The sequence below is a fragment of the Malaclemys terrapin genome, chromosome 2 (assembly GCF_027887155.1).
Source record: "Malaclemys terrapin pileata isolate rMalTer1 chromosome 2, rMalTer1.hap1, whole genome shotgun sequence".
Classification (NCBI taxonomy): Eukaryota; Metazoa; Chordata; order Testudines; family Emydidae; genus Malaclemys; species Malaclemys terrapin.
In genome coordinates, this window is record NC_071506.1 from 279,181,435 (window position 1) to 279,205,624 (window position 24,190).

A 24,190-nucleotide genomic window follows, 5' to 3' on the forward strand; every position below is an offset into this window, starting at 1 on the left:
ATTACACAGACCTGGCTTTTTTTTTAATACACTTGGGCATCAATTTCTGATACCTTTGATTGTGAAATCTTCTAAGAAAGGAAATATACAGGAAGACGTGACCAGCAAGGCAGAGCCCTGTTTACAAATAAGGACAATGAACTTCTGGGGGCATAACAAAGGGGTACAGAGGTATAACCTCATTCCTTCCATCTGTGAGGACAAGCCGCCAGTGGGCTTGGAAATTCTGGGGAAAGGACATGGGTAAGCTATTTTGTTGGGGATAGGCGAATGCTTTGCTAGTTAAGTTTAGGGTCCAGAAAGTAATGTGTGTTATGATTTTGTTTTATATGTAACCATTTGTTTCCAATATTCCGACTTTCTCTCTCTAGAATCCATGTTCTTTGATAATAAACTTATTATTGTTTTCACTACACATCTTTATGTGCTGTGTGTTAAGTAAAGTGGTCCCCCTGAGTTGAATCTTACAGACCGCTGTGTACTTTGGGAATAGCAAGTCTAAGAGTTGTGGGTCCAGTGGAACAGGGGCTGGGCCCTGCAGAGGGCTGCTCAGAGGTCTCGGAGGTTGGAGTGTGCCTATCGCTAACCCGTACAGAGAGAACGAGGCCCGCCGAGGCCTGGCAGGCAGTGCTTGTGTTGCCAGAGGCTGGTGATTTCAGAGAGCTAATCCACTGCAGGCACAGACAAGACTTCCTAACGCTAAGGGCTGGTGCCTTAGGCGCCTCTGGGAAGCATCACACTTTATAACTCTGGGATCTAGACTAGCTAAAGCTGCTCTAAGGCCAGACGCCTTACGGATGTTTCACAGCAGCTACTTTGCTTTTGCTCCATGTCCGTTCGCAACCTCTAAACTCTGGGTCTGAACAAACCCAAAATCTCTGTAAGACTGAACTTCACCCGGCTTTCCACTGAAATCACTGAAACCCACAAATTTCAGAGGATTTCACGGCAAAGCCATAAACTGGCCTGGGTTTGGTCAAAAACTCACCCCAAGGTTTTCAACCTTTCCACAAAGATCATCTGAGTTTTGAATTTTAACAAAATGCAAAGCCAGGTGAGTTTCACATGGTGTCTGGCCCTGTTAAGAATATTTCTCACTGTTGAACAATTAGCTCTATGGATTTCCTGTGTACACACTAGATACAGACATGAGCCAGAACACCATATCCAAATTCAGCAGAAATCGCCAAGTTCACATCTGGACCATTACACGAGGGCTCAGCCTCTCGAACCTCTCTCTTCATCTGTTCGATAGTCAAAAGGTGCCTAAATATCATTTATTATTTATATAGCATCCAAACTCCTAAGGGTGCTTTACAGACATATAACTAGACAGATCCTTTCCCTGAAGCACATACAACCTAAATGAAGATATAGCATTACAATGAAGACAAAGGGAATGCGGGGAAGGAGGCTGAATTACAGAGGTTACAGACTGAAGAGCGTTAGTTTATTTGAATACTCAAACACATGTTGGTAGAGGATTTGTTATTTTAACGTTAATTGCATTTCAAGAGCTGTTTTTTGGGGGGTACTGTAAGAGAGGTGGAATATGGAATGGTGGGAAGAGGGGTGAGGGAATTTGAGAGGAGAAGGGACGAGCTCAGAGGTGTAATGGTGAACAGGGGGAGTGAAGGCAATAGACACGGGACTGTGGTAGTTGGAAACAGTAGAAGGAGGAGGTCAGAGCAAACAACCAATCAGCTGTGGTAGCTCCAGCATTCACGTTCTCCCGCACAGTCATTTGACTGGCAGCAAGCTAAGAGGAAACACCCACATTCCCAAAACCAGCCTCCTAACATTGGCTACAGCACAGATGGACATTCAGCATCAACTTACTTTGCACATTCAGCTTGGCCTGGGTCTTCTCTTCGAGAGTCTCACAGCAATAGAAGCCCCGGTCGGCAAAGGTGATGTTCTTAATCATCAAGCTGTGTTTCGTCCCCTCGGCCTTGATCTCGACATTGTCACTGGACTGCAGCACGACGCTGTTCCTCATCCATTTCACCTCCACGGAAGGCTTGCTCAGCTCTACCTCCAGGGTCACCGTGTCCCTCTCCTCAACCGTTTTGGGCTCCAGTTTCTTCTTGAACGTCACCGGCGCCTCTGGCAAATGGGAGGAGACAAGAATAAAAGTTGAGAGACTCCAGAAAACTGGCTCTAACGTAAGATTAAAATGGTGGCTTCTGAAGAAATCAAAGTTGGGGAAAATCCATGTGAACAGAAGCAGCATCTACAGCACTGCAACGCTCTGGGCACTATTCTAACATGTGGAACACATGCATTTTTCATCCCTATGGCCAAGTCAGAAAGTCAGTAGAAGGAACGTACAAAACAACACATCCCACAGTGTGGATGACAGTCAGTCAAAGGGACCTTACTCTCTCACCTCGGACTGTGAGGGTGGCTTTGCTTTCCACACCCTCTGCATTGGCTGAGATTTCTGCTGCATCCTCCAGAGTCAGGTCAGCGATGGTGAGGCTGTGGTTGGTGTCCTTCTGAGAGATCACGTGTTTCTTACTGGCTTCAATTTTGACACCATTTCTGTGCCATGTAACCACAGCATCGTTGGGGGAGACGGTGCATTTGAATGTGGCCTCTTTTCCTTCTTCAGACACCAAGTTGTGAAGGCCTGTAGTGAACTTCACCACTCTAGGAGCTGACAGAGAAGGAGGAGACATTTTAGCAGCACATGCATGACAATCCCCCATACTGCGAGCACCTCCAGAGGGCAGACTGGCGCAGTAAACCATGGTTTTGCCATGGATATTTCATTGTGTGACAGTGTGTGCTCATGGTAACATAGTCACATTACATCTCACTGTCCAATTTTTATATATGGAGGTGCCATCCCTAGGATAGGAGCAAGCGTGTAAGGGAAAATCCTGGGTCTAGATTCAGGATCCTTAACCCCAACCTCACATGCAATATCAGGACCAACAAGTCCACAGCCTATCTAACATGAGACCCCAACTCAGTCACAACAACATTCTTTGCAAAGAGAACCTTCGCCATTTTTGCAGGAAGGTAGCAGAGTTCTGCCCTTCATTGTATATGAAATCAATTGAAAAGAGAGCATCCAAACGCAGAATCTGAACATGCTCTTAAACCGCCATAGTTCAAACTGGGTCCTAGGAGGAGACTTTTTAAGGCTCACATATAATTTGGACTTTGAAGTGGACATGGTAAGGTAAACTGTGGCTTCACATATACTAATACCAAGACTGACCCCGGGACTTTCACCACCAAAATCACGGGGCTCTGCCATGTGAGATAAAAGAGAAACTTGGTTAAGCAGCAAGTTATATCCAGTGGAGGGCGATACAATCAACCCATACTAAGTCCACATACTACTTTAGCAGGACTCTGCACTAACTCTTATTGTTGCTGCTACTTAAATTTATAGATTTTTATCATTGTTTAAATATTATTTAAATATCATTTCTAGGGATCTTCTACCTACAATATACATTGCATCTCTCTCTTTCAGAATGGCAGTCATGCTGTCTATTCATTAACTGTAAGATGGGAGCCCTTATTTTCCCAGCTACCACATACATTTCTGCATGCTAGCAACAATGTCCCCTGACCTCTTAACACAGGCAGAATTTTTTTAATGCAGCTCTTTAGCACTGTAATGAAAGGGGAGGGGAGCAGAATGTCACACGCAATGTCATGGATCTGGCAAGGTACCTTTGGGGGTGACCTGAATGCTGCTTTTGTCGTCCCGCGATTCACAGGAGTACTCTCCCTTGTCTTCGGCCCGGAGTCCCATTATGGTCAGGATCCGCTTGACACCATCCTCACGAATCTGGAAGCGCTTGCTGGGTTTGACCTCAACTCTGTCCTTGTACCACAGCACATCCCCCTTAGCCTGGCTCAGCTCACAGGTCAGAGAGATGGTCCCTCCGATCTCGGCACTGACCGCTTCTAATTTCTTTGCAAACTTCACAGGGATTTCTGAGATTCATTGGAAGGAAAACAATGAACGCAGAACAGATCAGAAAATTGTTTTCTTGCCCTTTTTTTTTTTAATAGGGGGATTTTTGGATCAGAGGCAGGTGGGAAATTCAAGAGATTGTCAGCAATAGAAACGTCACAAATTCTGACTCAGTAATAATAATAGCAACTTTTCATCCACCCATCTCAAAACATGTCATGAAAGTGGGTAAAACACACACACACAAAAAAAAACATTTTTCACTGGAGGACTCTAAGATTACAAAGCAGATTAGTGACTTTCCCAGGGTCTCTCACACACACAGTGAGTAAGGAATAGAGCCCAGATCTTCTAACTGCTGGTCCAATGCCCCTATAGGCTGGCTGCCTATCCTTAGAGAGTGGGAATGATAAATAGCTGAAAGCATATTTATCAAGCGACAAATCCAGGGCCCTGAGAGCTGAGCAATGATGAGGGGAGGGGGATTTTCAACTGCAGTCCTTGGCCTCCACCCCTGAGCAAGATCACTTTGACTTTGACTTTGGGGGGAGGGCTAGCTCAGTGGTTTGAGCATTGGCCTGCACAACTCAGGATTGTAAATTCAATCCTTGAGGGGCCATTTTAAAAAATTAAAAAAAAAAAAAATTGGGGGGAGGGATAGCTCAGTGGTTTGAGCACTGGCCTGCTAAACCCAGGGTTGTAAATTTAATCCTTGAGGGGAAAAATTAGGGATCTGGGGCAAAATCAGTACTTGGTCCTGCTAGTGAGGGCGGGGGCTGGACTCAATGACCTTCCAGTTCTACAAGATAGGTATATCTCCATATATATATTGTTGGGAATGAAGCTGACATGCCTGCTGCTGTTCCTCTCACCTTTCACCTGCACTTTGAACTCCTGCTTGTCGCTCTTTGTCTCGCAGGTGTACACAGCACTGTCTTTGCCCTCAGCCAGCTTCACAGTCAGAGTCCTGGAGGCCCCGTCAGCCTTAATCTCATACTTTTTGCTTCCCTTGATCTCAGTTCCATCTTTGAACCACTTGACTATGGCCGTTTCAGGTGTTACCAAAGTGGCCAGTGTGATGCTCTCATGTTCCTGAACAATGATTGGTTCTTTCTGGACAAGTTTCTTTTGGAATTTTGCCTCTGGTTCTAGAGAAATAATCAAAACAAACAAACAAACAAACAGGCTGGTTTCCTGCTCCCTAGAACAGTCGTTCTCAACCATTTTTTGCTCCATGACTCATAAAATAACCCAAAAATTGTCCTGTGATCCCCATAGCCCAGGGATATGGCTGAATGTTTGCAACTTGCTGTCTCTTTTATCTTGGATTGAGTGGGAAATGATCAGTTGTTCCTTCATAGAGGTAATTTGTTATAGAATCAAAGATAATGGAAAAAAATACACGTACATAAACACGCATCTGGAAGCCTCTAAGATTCTTCTTTCGTATGAAAATTACTCTGTCACCATGGTACTAATTCAAATTCAACTCTGTGGACTTGCTGCACCCTAAAAAATTTTCCTTGTTTGTACCTACTACGCTATGGGCTCACTTTTCTCCTCCTCTCATGGCCTCATCTCTAACTCCCATAATGCATCAGGCCTTTAACACATGCTGCTACTCCATTTAACTAGCACCATTCTTCCAAGTCACCATTTCTCCTCTTTAAAACTCTTCCACTTCTATCTCGCTTTCAACCCACTATCTCCGTGAAATGATTTGAGATTGTGTCTGTGAAGGAGACAATGTAAAAATAAACCATGTAGCACTGTGTTATACAACGTAAAGATTATCAGCCAAATTCTGCCTTCAACTACATCTACATAGCACCGACAAAGTGAATAGGATAAATTAATCTGTGGTGTAGCTTATTTGAAGTCAGGGATATAACACCTGGGCAGATCTTGGCCCAGTTACTACCAGGAATTAAGGAGTATAAAATATTCACTCCAAGCACAGATGAAAAATCTGACCTCAATTCTGCCCAGAATGAGTGTGCTAGAGAACACTCACCTACTGCTTCAATCTTGAAGGTCAGTTTCTGGCCTGCGGCCTCACAGGTGTACTCTCCAGCGTCCTCCTTCTCCATCTGCTCCAGGACCAGACGCCGGGATTTACCCTCAGACTCTACTTTGAGTTTCTTGCTGGGGGTTATCAGTTTCCCATCCTTGTGCCATTTCACTTCAGTCTTGGCCTGGGCCACTTCACAGGACAGGGTGGCGCTCTCTGTCAGCACAGCCTTCACCTCCTTCTGCACCTTCTCCTGGTTTACAAATGCAGATTCTGGCTCTGAGTAGGAAAAAGAAAAGAGAAAAATGACTGATTAAAATAAAATTAGCCCATCTAACACGTCTTAGCACATCGACATGCACCAACTTTGGAAATTCTGAAATTTGTCATTTGCCAACAATAGCCGTTGCTGCTGGAGAATGTCTCTATTTATTTATTTGTTGCTAATTAGGCCATACAATGCAGAAGTTCTTCCTTCTTTGATCATGTTTCCATCATAAACCAACATGACAACACAGACTCCCAGAACGGACTCTTAGTGATCTCGCCCATGGTCATTCCCAGCAGGAACTTCTCTTTCCAAAGAATACTGTTACTAGTACAATACACATCTGCATCTGAAGAAGTGAGGTTCTTACCCACGAAAGCTTATGCTCCCAATACTTCTGTTAGTCTCAAAGGTGCCACAGGACCCTCTGTTGCTTAGTACAATACTCTGATAATTAAGGACCTGGTTCGGCAAGGTACACAAGTCTACACATGTTTAATTTGAAGCAGCTGGCAGTCCCTTTGACTTCACATGCTTAAAGTTACCCAAGTTAAGCACCTTGCTGAATCAGGTCCAATCTTGCAAACTGCAGGCAACTTTCAGGAGAAGAGGGCATTTAACACATGGCAGGAGGCATGCAGCATCTCACTGGATCAGGAGGAAAAACTTATAATGAAAGGACCTCCGAAAATTCACAGCTCTAGATCAGTTTGGATGAGCACTCAAAAATGTGGATGCTTCTCCAAAAAACATATCCCAGCCTCTTCAGTCTCCAAAGCCAGGCTGGGAATCTTGCAAGAAGAGGTTTTTGTTACTTCTGGCTTCCTCTGAGGCTGGAAATGCCAAAGCCTAATCCAGGAAAGCACTTAAGCAACTTAAAGCTAAGCATATGCTTTCAGGCTTTCCTGAACAGGGATGCTGTCCAATGTCCGGCGCTAGAAGAGGAACCTATTGTGATAATTTTCTGACTATGGGAAAAGCAGGGGCAGCAAGAAAATTGTCTGATTGTTTTTTAAAGTCCAACATTTTTGAACTTCAAAAAGTTTGGTCCAGATTCGGTTTGAATTCTGAGTGACAGTTTAGACCAGTTTCCACACTGGTTCACCCATCACCAGTTAGGACCGGCTCCTCCACTATCACTAGGGCTCCACTGACTTCCATTCTCACCATTGTTCATGCAAAAGCCACCTCCTCTGCCGCTCTTGCCAGCTGCAACAACCCCACTGACCCTTTTCAAATCTCAATTGAACAGTTCTCTTTATTCCCCTTGTCTGTGCTTCTTAATTGATTTCTCCCTGTGTGTCTATAAAAGTAGCATGCTGTTCTGCGAGGAGTAGATCATTTTTATTACTTTATTTATTATTAAATCTCCAATTTAATAATGTGATGCACTCTTATGACATATTGATACACCCTGATATTTTGGTATATGCAAAACATTAGGGCAGACCCTCAGCTAGCAAAAATCAGCCTAGCTCCTAGCCTGCAGTGGAACGACACTAATTTATACAAGTTGAGGGTCTGTCTCACGGCACACATTTGTTACTGTTGTTGTTAGCCCATTTTCAGACATGACAGTATCAGTGGGAATTCAGGGGGTCTTTCTCCCACCTGTGACATTAAACTTGAAGGTCAGTTTCTGGCCTGCGGCTTCACAGGTGTACTCTCCAGCATCCTTCTTCTCCACCTGCTCCACGACCAGATGCCGGGATTTGCCCTCAGACTCCGCTTTGAATTTCTTGCTGGAGGTGATCAGTTTCCCGTCCTTGTACCATTTCACTTCAGTCTTGGCCTGGGCCACTTCACAGGAGAGGGTGGCGCTCTCTGTCAGCACAGCCTTCACCTCCTTCTGCACCTTCTCCTGGTTTGTAAATATGATTTCTGGCTCTGAAAAAGATAACATTTCAAAGTAAGTGAATCTATAACCTGAAAGCTGCCAAAACTTGTATCAGGACCTAAGGGGAACAATTAAATCCATGTCTCCAATCTGACAACATGCATTTAAAGTTCTCAGATCACCACAGAAAACATTTTCAGGTTTTCTTATGCGGTAAACTTTCTTGTTACTGTTTCACAGGAGCTATGACAAAACAGTTAAGGGTCTATGTTAGCATGCCAGGAAGGTGGCCACATTGCTTAACACCATGGTATTCATTCTAGGTCCCATCAAGGCAAATCAGATCAGCTGGGCAGTCCTTACTGGTCATTCCAAGGATCAAGCCAAGCGCAGTTTTTAGCAGCAGGACCTTGACTACACTATTCCCTTCCTGACAACATGAGCTAGAATCCCACTGTGACTGCAGAATTTCTCATATTTGTTGTTATTAGCAGCAATAATATTAAAGTAGCACCTAGAGGCAGGACCACACTAGGTGCAGCACAAACATACATTTGGAGACCGTCCCTGCACCAAAGAGTTTGCAACCTAAATAGGCAAAGGGTAGCAGGGGAAACAGACACACAGAGGGGAAATGACTGGACCAAGGCCACACAGCAGGTCAATAGCACAGTCAGGAATAGAACCAAGCTCTCTTGAGCCCCAAGTCCAGTGCCCTACCCATTGGCTCACACACCCTCTGTGCAGTTTGGTTTGCTTGAATAACAACTGTTTAATCTCTGCTGCTTGCACCTGAATGTCTCTGCAGATTTGGGAGAAGGCTGTTTCCTACGGCTAGGACAAGACCCTGGTGCCCCACCGAGCTAAATTTATGATTCAATTACTGAATTTGCTTAAGGCACAGCACCGAGGGTAACAGGGGCTTAATACATTGTTTGAAATCATAATTAAACCTTTTTGTATATTGCTAGAGGACTGAAATCAGATGGGTGACATCTCTCCTCTATACTCAGGGCTGGATTGTGGCTTTGCAGCCCTGGCTTCACTGGGATGCACTCAGAGCTGCACCATCTGAGAGGCAGATGCCAGAGCTGTCATCCTTGTCGTGCACAGAGACAGACAGGCTGCTTCCCCAGCACCGGGGTGCAGAATGCATTCTCGCAGTGCTACTGGTCATCTGGCTACACACCATCCCCTCCCAGCCAGGACCATCACACTGCACCAGCCTGCCCACCTCACACACACGCAGCCTTACACCCAGGATGAAATGCTCATCTCCCACATAATGCTGGAGTAATCAGACTGTCTGCAAAGGAGCGTGGGTGAGCTGGGAAGGTGAAATCCACTCTCCCAATCGGAAGCCCAGGCACCAGACATCTGCGCACTTCACCTTCTGCCCCTCCATGCCACTCACATGGAGCATTAGGGCCACTGCATTCATGGCAAGGCAGATCCCCAGCCCCGTTATGTCCTTCCCCGCCAACCTCTCCTGGGCAGACCTGGAAAGCGCCCGTCCATGAGGGGCAAGGAAGTGCAGATTCTACCGCATGGCCACTCCACCATGGCTCCCCTCTGCAACTTCACTGGGGTTGAGAGTGGTGTGAACAGTCATCTGCTGGCTCTCTGGCATTCTGGCTGCATCAATGGACTTACGGGAGGGAAAGGGATTGCGGCACTATTATTATTCATGTATATTCGGGAAGGGGTCACAATATACTGGGCATGTTCCAAACATACTGAGAAGAGACTATCCCTGCCTTAAAGATCCTGCAATCCATTACAAATACACCTCTACCTCAATATAACGCAACCCGATATAACACGAATTCGGATATAACGCGGTAAAGCAGTGATCCGGCGGGGGGGAGGGGCTGCACACTCCGGTGGATCAAAGCAAGTTCGATATAACGTGGTTTCGCCTATAAGATTTTTTGGCTCCCAAGGACAGCGTTATATCGAGCTAGAGGTGTATATATATTTTCTGAAAAGTCCCCCCCAACTTCTGCACCAAAGCAACAGCAGCCACTCTCTGGCCCATAATTTGCTCCTAAAACGGTGGACAATATTTTTAAAAAATAAAATTACTTTAGTCTCCTAACAGCAATAAAAAAAGAGTTTCTCCCACCTGTGACAATAACCTTGAAGGTCAGTTTCTGGCCTGCGGCCTCACAGGTGTACTCTCCAGCGTCCTTCTTCTCCACCTGTTCCACGACCAGTCGTCGGGATTTGCCCTCAGACTCCACTTTAAATTTCTTGCTGGAGGTGATCAGTTTCCCATCCTTGTGCCACCTCACTTCAGTCTCAGCCTGCGCCACCTCACAGCTCAGTGTGGTGCTCTCCGTCAGGACAGCCTTCATCTCCTTCTGCACCTTCTCCTTGTTTGCAAACACAACTTCAGGTTCTGAGATTGGGGGAAACAATTTAAAAAGTTAACTCCCCCAACTTTGATCTTCATTACCAGAAGGCAGGTTTACAAAGATTTTTCCCAATTCATATTTCTTGAGTGCCCATCTCCTGAGTCATTTAAACTAGACCACACCAACAAGTGTTAGGAGGAACAATCCTTCACTAGCAGTGGAGAATGGGCTTGGTGACCTACAAGGGTTTTTCCATCTCTAATTACCATGATTTTCTGAAATCTGCAATGGAAGAAACTAATGTATTTGTTAACATTTGTCCATCAGAACTTCACTGAATATCATCAGTTGGATGATTGTGCTGCAAGAAAATACACATTAAATCATATAAACAAGAGGAGAGATGCATTTTATCTTGCAATCCAAAATAAAGGTGGCTCTAGAAAAAGAAAAAAAAAGAGTCCACATTCTGGGATTCATGCTTCAACTTTCCAAAATTTCACCGGTGTTCTCTAATTAAAAATAAAAATAAACCACCCACCTCTGTTACTTTTCCAGAATTATGCCAGGCCAGAATCAAGGACTAGTTTAATGCATAAACTCCTGAACTTTTCAGTTGGTTCGTGGGTTGGTTTAAATTTTTCATAAGCCAAACTGGCTTTGTCACTGGCTCCCTGCACAACCTTAGGCAGGTCACTTAACTTTTCCGTGCTTCAGTTTTCCAATATGGAAAATAAGAGAGAAATCAGTCTCTCACCTGTGACGATAACTTTGAAGGTCAGTTTCTGGCCTGCGGCCTCACAGGTGTACTCTCCAGCATCTTTCTTCTCCACCTGCTCCACGGCCAGCCTTCGGGATTTGCCCTCAGACTCCACTTTGAGTTTCTTGCTGGAAGTGATCGATTTCCCATCCTTGTACCATTTCACTTCAGTCTTGGCCTGGGCCACCTCACAGCTCAGGGTGGCGCTCTCTGTCAGGACGGCCTTCACCTCCTTCTGCACCTTCTCTTTGTTTGTAAACACATCTTCTGCCTCTGCAAACAGGAGGAGAGGGGATAGTCAAGAAACAAACCTTCCTTTTGAGGCAGAGGGTTTCAGATTCCCCATTCATGACTGAGGCTGTTTTAAAATAAATCTAGGTTTGACCATTTTAATGTTAGAGACAAGATGGGAGAGGTAATATCTTTTACTGAACCAACTTCTAATGGCTTATTTAATAGAAAAGCTGGACAGAACTCTGACCTTGAATCTTTTAAATGACAGAACCTACCCTTAGCCGAAGCTGCTTGGGGGAGAACTATCCATCCTGTCAAAATCTAAAAATCTAAAACCTAGCTCAGATCTCTCCTTTAGTATTTAAACTCTGCCACAGTACCAGGAGAGCTACAATCGAAAGAACAATAGGTCTGAACCTGGATACTGGATCCACATCCCCTTGAATTCGGGGGAATTTTAGATCAGAATCCAAAATTTCATGTCATTGGAACTCCAGATTCAAAACTTCCTTGAATGTTGTGAAAGTTTGCACTTTAACACAGATCCAGAGACAGGTTTTGCAGTTTCACCCCATCTCCAGAGTGAATCAATAAAGGTGATCGCTCATTCAAGATCCAATCCCAGCAGGATGCTGGAACTTTAAAAAAAAAAAGAAAAACTTTGGAAGGGCCATGAACTCTCATGCAAGCCAACTTCTAACTAATTGGGGTCAGGAAGAGACTTCCCCAATGGCCAGGGTATTCCATAATTGCCCACAGGTCAAAGTGCACCTTCCTCTGAAGCAGCTGGTACTGGCCACTGCAGAAGACCAGATACTGGACTAGATGGACCGTTGATCTGATCCAGTCTGGCCATGGCAATAGACCTGCCATCATAGCTCTGTAAAAAGATCACAAGGAAATCTCAAACCACATGCCTGAACCTGATGCAAAGTCCACTGAAGTTAACGGGATTCTTTCTATGGACTTTAATGGGCCTTGGACCAGAACTCAAGCATCAGGTTTTGTGATAACCTTGAAATTCCGTCCAGAGTCGTAGAAAGGTTCGCTGAGATTTACAAAACTTTTCAGCCAAGCTGAACGCAGTTTTGGATAAGCCTGGGCTGCTTTGTAGCTTTGCACCCTGTAGGGAGCCAGGGTGGCTTCCCTCCGAACCTGAGGGTAAAGTGCCTTTCCCTCAGCCTGAGTGGGCGGGGCCAGCCCAAGCTCGCTCCACCCCCCGGAAGGGGAGGGGTGGAACAGGAAGTATAAAGGGCGGGGCCCTTAGCTCAGTTAGGGCAGCACCAGGGAGGGAGGCAGACACAGACCCTGGGCTGCTCCCTTCAGAGCCTGCTGCCACACCAGGGGAGGCCCTGGACCTGTGGAAACCTCACCTGGAGGACGGACTGGGGCTGCCAGGACTGCCCGCTGCCGAGTACCCAGAGGAACTGGAGGAGTCGGAGGGGGAGCGGGAGCTGCCAGCAGCCGAGTACCCAGAGGAGCTGGAGGAGCCTGAGCCTGAGGGGGAGCCGGAGCTGCCAGCAGCGGACTACCCCGACGCACTCACGGGACCAGAGGGATTCGGGCGAGCAATCGGGTAGGAAGTAGCCCTGGGACAGAGCTGCACAGTGGTGAGTCTATGTAGCGGGACGACGCCGCTGACCCAGTGGTGGGACCCCCGTTCTGCCACTGTCAGGGCCCTGGGCTGGAGCGCAGTGGTGTAGGGTGGGCCTGCGCTCCCCTACCCGGCAGAGCCACGCCGGGACCTTTGCCGGCGCTCCCCTGCCTGAGGAGCGCGCTACTGACCTTAGCCGGCGCTCCCCTGCCTGAGGGGCAAGCTACTGACCTTAGCCGGCGCTCCCCTGCCTGAGGGGCGCGCTACTGACCTTAGCCGGCGCTCCCCTGCCTGAGGGGCGCGCTATTGACCTTTGCCGGCGCTCCCCTGCCTGAGGGGCGCGCTACTGACCTTTGCCGGCGCTCCCCTGCCTGAGGGGCACGCTACTGACCTTTGCCGGCGCTCCCCTGCCTGAGGGGCGCGCCACTGACCTTTGCCGGCGCTCCCCTGCCTGAGGGGCGCGCTACTGACCTTTGCCGGCGCTCCCCTGCCTGAGGGGCGCGCTACTGACCTTTGCCGGCGCTCCCCTGCCTGAGGGGCGCGCTACTGACCTTTGCCGGCGCTTCCCTGCCTGAGGGGCGCGCTACTGACCTTAGCCGGCGCTCCCCTGCCTGAGGGGCGCGCTACTGACCTTTGCCGGCGCTCCCCTGCCTGAGGGGCGCGCTACTGACCTTTGCCGGCGCTCCCCTGCCTGAGGGGCGCGCTACTGACCTTTGCCGGCGCTCCCCTGCCTGAGGGGCGTGCTACAGACTCTGGCTGACGGCCGCCCCGCCGCTAATTCCCCGCTGACGGGGGCGTGACCCAGGCCGGCCAGTGACCTCATAGCTCCCCACCGCCCCCTAGCGGGTAGGTGGGCCAACGCCGATCACAAGTGGTGGAGAATGCGGGCAGCGCCCCCTATCCCTGCCGGAAGGGATTAGAGCAAGGAGGCAGCGACAGCCCCTAAACAGAAGATGGAGATAGAAAGGCTTATCAAGGTGCTGGCCGAGACTCAGCAGCAGCAGCAGCAACAACTCATACAGCAGCTGGGTACCCACCAGCAGCAGTTGCTTCAAACCTTGGGGGCCCAGCACCGCGAACAACAGACTCAATGTTTCCAGCAACTTGCCACCCTGTGTCCGAGCCCCGGTGGAGCCCAGCCGGGCGGGTGACCACCCCCAACCCTCCTGCTCCACCAGTCCGTCTGGCCAAGATGGGGCCTGAGGATGACCCAGAGGCTTATCTGGTGACCTTCGAGCGGGTTGCTGCAGTAGCTGGTTGGGCGCCGGACCAATGGGCAACCCTGCTTGCCCCCTATCTAACGGGGCCGGCCCAGAAGGCTTACCGGGGGCTACGAGACAATGAAGCCCGTGTTTACGCCAGAGTAAAAGCGGCTATCCTGGATGCCTTCGACATCACCCCGGAGACTTTTCGGTGACGGTTTCGGGGAAAGCTGTACCCCCCGGGGGCCCGGCCCCGAGCCGTGGCACAGGAATTAAAGGATGCAGCGTGCCGATGGCTACAACCCGAGCATCGAACTGTGGCTGAGGTGACAGAACAGATCATCCTCGAACAATTCGTGCACATCCTTCCGACTCCAGGGAGGGCGTGGGTGTTGCGGCACCGACCTCAAACTCTAAGTGCAGCAGTCACACTTATGGAGAACTTTCTAGAGGCCGAGGCCCCAATAGGACCGACAGCCCGACCCCCAAGCTCTGGACCCGGCGCTCAGAAGCCGGAAAGGGGGTCCACCCCCAAAGTCAGTGTGCCCGCTCGAGCCCGACGACCAAACGGCGGCGGCACTACTTTTCCCCGACGGCCCGAGGCCCCACAACCCGCACCGTCTGGACGTTTGGCCCGTCCATCGGACCCAGGCCAACCCCGCGGCCACCCGGGTGACCCGGCACGGCCGGGGCGCACAGAGGTAGGACCTTGCTTTCGGTGTGGTGAGTACGGCCACCTGCAACGAGACTGTACGGCGATGGAATGCGATTTTGGCCAGGTGTACACTGGGGAGAGCCGGGCCCGCACACCATCCGCGGCCAAATTGACAGCCCCCATGAGCATCGCCGGGACACCTGTGGTGGGTCTAATTGATTCGGGCTGTGGGCAGACTCTTGTCCGCCAGTCCCTCCTCCCGGACACCGAGCAGATCATCGGGGAGGTACGGATACAGTGCATACATGGGGATGTGAAACCGTACCCCACCGTGCAGGTCCCTCTCATGGTAGACGGGGCGACTCAGGTAATGAATGTGGCGGTGGCCCCGTCCCTTGCCTACCCAATCATCCTGGGCCGGGACTGGCCAGAATTCGTCGAGCTGCTCCGGTCCCTATCTCCGGAAGAGGCATTCGAGGGAGCCTCCTCTGCGACGGACCCAGGCCCCAGGCGGAGCCCCGACCCCGACGGTGACCCATCCCTTTCACCCAGGCAGGACGGCCAGGAGACAGGGGGCCCCCCGGTGGACATTCGGGACTTTAGCCGAGACCAAAGGGAGGACCCTACGCTCCGGTTTGCCTATGAACAGCTGGCACGGGTAGAGGGGAAGGTTGTGGAGGCCCAGCGGGCTACCCAATGGCCTAGATTTGAGCTTGACCAGGATCGTCTCTACCATGTGGAGCGGGACCCTCAAACTCAAGAGGTCCGGACCCAACTCGTGGTTCCCCGCATTCATCGACGGGCGGTCCTAAAGCTAGCCCATGACATCCCAGCCGCAGGCCATTTAGGACCGGAGAAAACCGCAGCTAGGGTCCTGGCCAAGTTCTTCTGGCCCGGCATCCACCGCGAAGTGAAGGATTACTGTGGGTCATGCCCGGACTGCCAACGCGCCGCCCCGGCCGGGATCCGGAAGGCCCCCCTAGTTCCATTACCAACTGTGGGCGTTCCATTTGAATGAGTAGCGATGGACCTGGTCGGACCCTTCCCGAAAAGTCAGGCGGGCTACCAATACATCCTGGTCTTGATGGACTACGCCACCCGCTTCCCTGAGGCTGTCCCCTTAAGGAGTATCACTGCCCGCACTATTGCGGCAGAGCTCGTGAAGATCTTCGCCAGGGTAGGCCTCCCTCGAGGGTTACTTACTGACCAAGGGACCAACTTCACATCTAAGTTGTTCCGTCAGGTATGTGCCCTGCTGGGGATTAAGAAGCTGCAGGCCTCAGTTTACCATCCCCAGACGGATGGGTTAGTCGAACGTTTTAATCGAACCCTGAAAGGAATGTTGCGACGCTTCCCCACCCAGGACCTCCGTCAGTGGGATCAACTACTTCCCCCTTTACTACTGGCGGTTCGGGAAGTTCCACAGGCTTCCACGAAGTTCTCTCCATTTGAGCTCCTCTATGGGCGACGGCCCCGCGGAGTGATGGATCTCCTGAGAGAAACTTGGGAACATACACCATCCTCAACGCAGGGCCTTTTACAATACGTCTTGCAGCTGCAGGAACGGTTGGCCCGGGCGGGGGAACTCGCGAGGGAAAACTTAACCACGGCCCAAAGGGGTCAGGAGCAGCAATATAATCGGGGCACCCAGGTCCGATTATTTGCCCCCGGGGACCGAGTTCTCCTCCTGCTCCCCTCGGAGGAATCAAAGCTTTTTGCCCGCTGGCAGGGCCCGTATGAAGTCCTTCGCCAAGTGGGGCCTGTCAATTATGAAATCCGGCAGCCTGATCACCGGAAGGGAAAGCAGATCTATCACGTGAATCTTTTAAAACCCTGGCGGGAACGGGAAGGACTACTAATTGCCCCATACCCACCTGAACCAGACCTTGGGCCGCAACCCCCCGAAGAGTCTGATAATGGGGAACCCCAGCTAGCCGAGACGCTCACGGCTGAGCAGCGGGAACAGGCCCTCTGCCTAGTGAAGGCATTCCCCAGGACCTTCACCACGAAGCCCGGACAGACTACGCTTGCCTACCATGCAATCCAGACCGACCCCGGGGTGGTGGTCCGAGAGACGACCTGGCCATTGCCTAGGCGAATGCGAGAGGCTGTGGAGGAGGAAGTCCAGGCCATGTTGGGATTGGGTGTTATCGAGCATTCCCAGAGCGAATGGCGGAGCCCTGTCGTCCTGGTTCCGAAGCCAGATGGGAGCCGGCGGTTTTGTATTGACTTTCGGAGAGTCAATGCCATTTCAAAGTTTGATGCGTATCCAATGCCCCACGTCGATGAGCTCCTTGACCGGCTTGGAGAAGCCTGCTACATCACCACCTTAGATCTCACCAAGGGGTACTGGCAGATCCCCTTGGAACCCTGATCCAAGGAGAAGACTGCGTTCGCCACCCCGTCAGGCTTGTACCAGTTTGCTCGGATGCCTTTCGGCCTCCATGGGGCCCCAGCAACCTTCCAGCGCTTGATGGATCGGATTTTGCAACCTCACACCAAGTACGCCGCCGCCTACCTGGATGATGTGGTCATCTATGGCAGCAACTGGGAGGAACATCTCAACCAAGTGGCGGCTGTTCTCCGGGACCTCCGCGCCGCCGGCCTCACAGCCAATCCTAAGAAATGCCAAATCGGGCGCGAAGAAACCACCTATCTGGGGTACACCCTGGGGCGGGGACAGGTACGCCCCCTCATCGGGAAGGTTCAAGCCCTCCAGGAATGTCAGGCGCCAACCACGAAGAGGCAGGTACGTCAATTCTTGGGCCTGGCCGGCTATTACCGGCGGTTCGTACCCCACTTTGCAACCATTACGGCCCCTCTGACAGAACTCCTGACCAAAGATAGCCCCCGTAGAGTGTGCTGGTCTGACGACTGCGAGAGGGCCTTTCAAACTGTCAAAGACCGCCTGTCTAGCGAGCCCGTTCTCTTCAGCCCGGACTTCGATCGGGACTTCATTGTCCAGACCGATGCCTCCGGCGTGGGGCTTGGGGCGGTCCTCTCACAGGAGGTGGACGGGGAGGAGCATCCTATTGTTTACATCAGTCGGAAACTGTTCCCCCGGGAGCGGAACTACTCCGTCCTGGAGAAGGAGGCCCTAGCTGTTAAGTGGGCAGTTGATGCTCTCCGCTACTACCTCCTCGGGGCCCCCTTTATACTGGTTACAGATCATGCACCCCTGAAGTGGCTCAACAAGATGAAGGACGCGAATGCCCGCCTGCAGCGGTGGTATCTTACACTACAAACCTACGCCTTCACGATCCGCCATCGGGCGGGACAGGACAACGCCAACGCGGACTTTTTCTCCCGTCTGGGGGAGGCTGAGGACGCCAGCTCCGAGGTTCGGGAGCTGGATTTGAGGGGTGGGGTATGTAGGGAGCCAGGGTGGCTTCCCTCCGAACCTGAGGGTAAAGTGCCTTTCCCTCAGCCTGAGTGGGCGGGGCCAGCCCAAGCTCGCTCCACCCCCCGGAAGGGGAGGGGTGGAACAGGAAGTATAAAGGGCGGGGCCCTTAGCTCAGTTAGGGCAGCACCAGGGAGGGAGGCAGACACAGACCCTGGGCTGCTCCCTTCAGAGCCTGCTGCCACACCAGGGGAGGCCCTGGACCTGTGGAAACCTCACCTGGAGGACGGACTGGGGCTGCCAGGACTGCCCGCTGCCGAGTACCCAGAGGAACTGGAGGAGTCGGAGGGGGAGCGGGAGCTGCCAGCAGCCGAGTACCCAGAGGAGCTGGAGGAGCCTGAGCCTGAGGGGGAGCCGGAGCTGCCAGCAGCGGACTACCCCGACGCACTCACGGGACCAGAGGGATTCGGGCGAGCAATCGGGTAAGAAGTAGCCCAGGGACAGAGCTGCACAGTGGTGAGTCTATGTAGCGGGACGACCCCGCTGACCCAGTGGTGGGACCCTCGTTCTGCCACTGTCAGGGCCCTGGGCTGGAGCGCAGTGGTGTAGGGTGGGCCTGCGCTCCCCTACCCGGCAGAGCCACGCCGGGACCTTTGCCGGCGCTCCCCTGCCTGAGGGGCGCGCTACTGACCTTAGCCGGCGCTCCCCTGCCTGAGGGGCGCGCTACTGACCTTTGCCGGCGCTCCCCTGCCTGAGGGGCGCGCTACTGACCTTAGCCGGCGCTCCCCTGCCTGAGGGGCGCGCTACTGACCTTTGCCGGCGCTCCCCTGCCTGAGGGGCGCGCTACTGACCTTAGCCGGCGCTCCCCTGCCTGAGGGGCGCGCTACTGACCTTAGCCGGCGCTCCCCTGCCTGAGGGGCGCGCTACCGACCTTTGCCGGCGCTCCCCTGCCTGAGGGGCGCGCTACCGACCTTTGCCGGCGCTCCCCTGCCTGAGGGGCGCGCTACTGACCTTAGCCGGCGCTCCCCTGCCTGAGGGGCGCGCTACTGACCTTAGCCGGCGCTCCCCTGCCTGAGGGGCGCGCTACTGACCTTTGCCGGCGCTCCCCTGCCTGAGGGGCGCGCTACTGACCTTAGCCGGCGCTCCCCTGCCTGAGGGGCGCGCTACTGACCTTAGCCGGCGCTCCCCTGCCTGAGGGGCGCGCTACTGACCTTAGCCGGCGCTCCCCTGCCTGAGGGGCGCGCTACTGACTCTGGCTGACGGCCGCCCCGCCGCTAATTCCCCGCTGACGGGGGCGTGACCCAGGCCGGCCAGTGACCTCATAGCTCCCCACCGCCCCCTAGCGGGTAGGTGGGCCAACGCCGATCACACACCCAAATTCACATTTTTTCAGTGGGAAATCAAGCGAAATAGGGTGGGTTTAAGCAAGCGGCGCTTTTAAATATTGAGTTGCTTCAAACCCAAAGCTCAAGGCAAAACACAGGTGGAAAAGGGATGAGGCAGACCCATCCAGACTGAAACCATGAGACATATTCGCAGAAATGCCTGTTATGTGAAACCACCTAGTTTTGCAGAGCTTGGGCCATGGTGATATCCAGTGCTGTTCACCATTGTGAGGCCAGGCCTGTCAATTATTTAGATGGTTCTTTCCATTGCTCCTAGAATGGATGGGATATAATCCTGTCATATGTGATGCATGCAGAGCTTCCCACGGCAGCTGTAAATCAAAATGTCAACTGCTTCTTCTTGGAATTAGAGCCCTCTAAGTTCACTGTGTGTTTGATAAGCATCTGGCCTGAAAGGTTAGGCACAGAGTGATTTTCCAGTGTGGGTAAAGGATGGCTGACGTGTTCTGGACCCTCCGCAAGAAAGAAGAGCCACAAGGCTCTTTGTGTCACATCTATGGGTATGCTCATTTCTCTGCAAAGACCCTGAAGGAAGAACAATTCTATCCCTCTGGGCCAATTCGTCCCCATTGGACCCTGTCTTCTGACTTTTGGGAGAGGATTTTATGTGCTAATACAAACCCAACATTGCCGCTAATATGTACAATTCATGTCATTCCAGATCATTATTATTTGTGTTATCATAGAGCAGTGGTGCCGAACCTTGCTACACAGGAGGGCCACCTAAAACCTAAGCACAACCTTGTGCGGGCCAAACAGATTCTACATATTTTAATAAGATTTAAAGGCACCTGTATTGATTTATATTTTAAGTTCAGCTTGTTCCGTATGTATTTAGATAGGCTGTTTCAAAGTACAATATTGTCTATTTATACACTTGCGTAAACTAAAATGTTGTAAACATGACAACAAAATGCTAATGAATCAGCCATTAGTATATTGGGTTGAAGCAGGCCGTGGGCCTTATGAAATGCTCTGGTGGGCCGTGTGGGCCTGCAGGTTGGGCACCTTTGTTGTAGAGCCTAGAAGTCCCAGTCCGAGGCTAGGACGCCACTGTGCTAGGGGCTGTACAAGCAAAGAACAAAGAGACAGGCCCTGCCCCAGATGTATGGAGTTCAATTTTAAGTGATGGAGTTCTTCCCCGTTGCGGGTTTCAGTTGTTTCGATTTGCCTGAGAGGCCTGGCACTTGCTCTCACAAATTCTCTCTGGTGAATTCACTTGAATGTCACCACAAATTAATACCAAGAGATGAGGGGGAAGAACGATCTTCGGGTTAAGACACAGGTGGAGGAGTCAGGAGACCTGGTTTCCACTCCTGACTCTACCACAGGCTTTCCTTGTGACCTTGGGCAAGTCACTTTGGATGCCAAACTTGTTGCCATCGAAGTACATGGCAAATCTCCCATTGATTTCAATGGGAGCAAAAGCACATCCTTATTCTCTCTGTGCTTCAGTTTCCCCATCTGTAAAATACAGATAATACCACCTATCTCACAGAGGTTGCAGAGACTCAACTAATTTGTGCTTGTAAGACATGTCAATAATGTACCTAAGCTACTTACCTGGCCCCCACTACTACAGTGGCTGAGTAGCTCATAATCTTTTATGTATTTAGCCTCACATGGCAGAGTTGACCCTGGTTTGCCCAAGTCCCAGGCTTGCATCTTAGCCCCTGCACCATCCTTCCTAGCAGCAAGCACAGAACATTTAGAGGAACCTTTGTAGGTAATCGGCACCCTTCATGTGAGGATTTCAGAACCCTTCACACACACCAATTAATTCTCACAATGACCCTGTGCTGTAGGAAAGTATCAACATGCCCATTTCCCGCTGGATTAAACTCAGCTACATACAGGTTAAGTAACTGGCCCACAGTCATGCAGCAAGAGAGCAGCAGAGCAGAGCGGAGCCTAGCACGTCGGAATCCCTTATGCTCACCACCAGACCCATTTACACAAACAGACCTATCATGTCTCAGCCTTATGCCAGAAGCCCTGAGTAGCGGAAAATCCTTAGGCTTTCATCCAAGGTTACAGTATGTACTCATGCAAACGCTGGTATTTCAGCCAGAAGCACTTCATCGTCCATCATCTTGAGAAAAACCTTTGGGCTAAAGCTATGGAGTTCTCTCGTGTACATAGATGCAAACAATCAATGCTTCTTGCTGGAAGTATTGCATTGTTGTGTGCAGTAAGAAATGCCAATTAGCTCCTGGCTTTAAAATAAAAACAACCCCCCCCCCCTCAAAAAAAAAACCTATGATCCACCACAGGAGGCTAACATGAGCTCTTGTTTCAAAGAGTGTAATATGATCCTTGGCCAATTTCTGCCTCTCAGTCTCATGTTTATAATCTGTCATAATATCCCTCTCCCACCTTCACTAATCACCAAAGATTTCCTTATCTAAAATAAAAAAGTGACCTGTGATCTCACACCCTCCACCTGCACCTCCTACTTAACCCTGCAGCCAAGTCAGAAGGCTGAAACGATGTTACAATCATTACCATCATTTTCACGGCAAAAGAGTGGAATGCCATAAACACAAGATGATGACCCAAATTTGGTCCTGACTTACTCCCAGGACAATTCCAGTCACTTACAAGCTAGAATACAGGTATGATACAAGAAGTGAGGATAAGATCCAATAAGCCCCTACAATACACAGAAAATGTTTGGCAAGTTTGGGAACTATGGTGGCAGAATATAGTGCTCGTTAAATCAATTCAGATTAAAAAAAAGGAACAGAAACTTTGCCCCAAACACCAACCCAACCTTTTCTGTCCACTTTTTGTTATTTAAAGAAAAAAAAAACCACAGGCAACTTTTCACTTTCTGGTTCAGACAGCAAATAGATCGAAAATTACCAGAGCGCAATGAGATGGCCTATTCTCACTGTACTGCTGACCTTGCCAAAAGCAGGAAGCACCAGAAGTGTTGTGAGAGAGTCTGTTTTTGTGAGATTTTAACATAACTAAATAGCAGAAAGAGACTCAAATAAATCCTCTTACGTTCAGAGGAGCTTCTGAGCTACGTGGATGTTCATCTGAACCCAAACGCCAAATCTCACAGAATTCGTATTTCACCAAGACCACCATTCAGCAAGCTACTGCAGGACCTGATATTCTAGGATTCTATGACATGCATAACTTTAAAGCAGAGACGCAATCCCATTGAAGGCAGTGGGACTACAAATGAGCTTGAAGTTACACCTACCCAGAAGGCCTAGTTGCACACTGCTATAGCTGAGTGCTAGAGGATCATATATTGCTTATTTAACATCCCATCACTCACAAAGAAACGTTCCCAGAAGAGTGGACAATAAAATAACAAATCAAAGTAAGCGTCTCTCTCACCTGTGACAATAACCTTGAAAGTCAGTTTCTGGCCTGCGGCCTCACAGGTGTACTCTCCAGCGTCTTTCTTCTCCACCTGCTCCACGACCAGACGCCGGGATTTATCCTCAGACTCCACTTTGAATTTCTTGCTGGATGTGATCAGTTTCCCGTCCTTGTACCATTTCACTTCAGTCTTGGCCTGGGTCACCTCACAGCTCAGGGTGGCGCTTTCTGTCAGGGCAGCCTTCACCTCCTTCTGCACCTTCTCCTGGTTTGCAAACACCTCTTCAGGCTCTGCAAGGGGGAGAAGCGATTTAAAAACTGAATGCACAGTTAGAGCTGCATAAAATATTCCCAACACAATGTAAAGTTCATTAGCTGAGCTGTGTCACATTTCATGCCATTTTGAAATGGGCCACATTTTGTTAAATTCAAGCCCCAGATGCAGCACTTCTCCTTCCACCAATCAGGTGTTGCTGATGTTCCACCATCCAGAAGAAATGAAAGGCTCCAGAAGAAATACAGTGCCTTGTATATGTAACCCCTGCCAGCTCAGAATGGCACTTTGTCCCCCTCTAGTGGTGGCTAGGCCAGCTACAGATTGACAGATGTGCCTTTTAGCTGAACAGTAGACCTCCTCATTTAGCTGAGGAGGTCTTAGGTTTGATCACCGACCCAACGAATGACGTGGTGAACATTACACAGATACAATGGGCTTGATCAAATGTGCATCTAACTTGAGAACACTGTTGCTCACACATCGGCATTTCTGAATGCCATGAATCAGTTAGACTCACACCCAGCCACCATTGCGATAACTGCACTTATGACTTAGGCATGCAGTTGTCCCTTCCAAATCAGACAATGTCTCTATTGTTGGATGATCTCAAAATCCAAGAACATAAAATTTCATGTTTTCATAAAATGAGGGTCTGATTTTTCTCTCACATACGTCTGCACACCAGGAGTAACTCCTTTGAAATCAGTGGAGTTACAATGGTGTAAATTCAGTCTAAGTGAAAGCGGATTCACACCCCATGGTTATTATTTGGGCCTCCCCTCCAAATGCAGTCCTTGTTTGTACCCTGGCGTCCGTTCGCAAAATAACTCCAAACTCATTGAAATCCCCCTAATAGACCAGATCCTCGGCTGGTATAAACCAGCATCGCCACACTAAGGACAAGACAGCACTGCTCATTTATGCTAGTTAGGGATCGGGCCCCTTCTGTCTTCAGTTCAAGTCTTCAGAA

At 50.2% G+C, this 24,190-nt stretch overlaps 1 protein-coding gene across 3 annotated transcripts in view; it reads right to left on the reverse strand.

Moving 5' to 3' along the window:
- OBSCN (obscurin, cytoskeletal calmodulin and titin-interacting RhoGEF) overlaps positions 1-24,190 on the reverse strand; it is a 308,809-nt gene that overhangs the window by 203,558 nt on the left and 81,061 nt on the right. For all 3 annotated transcript variants that reach the window (XM_054016662.1, XM_054016661.1, XM_054016659.1), the window contains exons 22-30: positions 22,959-23,234; positions 11,171-11,446; positions 10,182-10,457; positions 7,831-8,106; positions 5,955-6,230; positions 4,813-5,088; positions 3,694-3,960; positions 2,390-2,659; positions 1,840-2,106 (exon numbers count right to left, since the gene is read on the reverse strand). In XM_054016662.1, the coding sequence (XP_053872637.1) occupies positions 1,840-2,106; positions 2,390-2,659; positions 3,694-3,960; positions 4,813-5,088; positions 5,955-6,230; positions 7,831-8,106; positions 10,182-10,457; positions 11,171-11,446; positions 22,959-23,234 (2,460 nt within the window). The remainder of the gene's footprint in view (positions 1-1,839; positions 2,107-2,389; positions 2,660-3,693; positions 3,961-4,812; positions 5,089-5,954; positions 6,231-7,830; positions 8,107-10,181; positions 10,458-11,170; positions 11,447-22,958; positions 23,235-24,190) is intronic.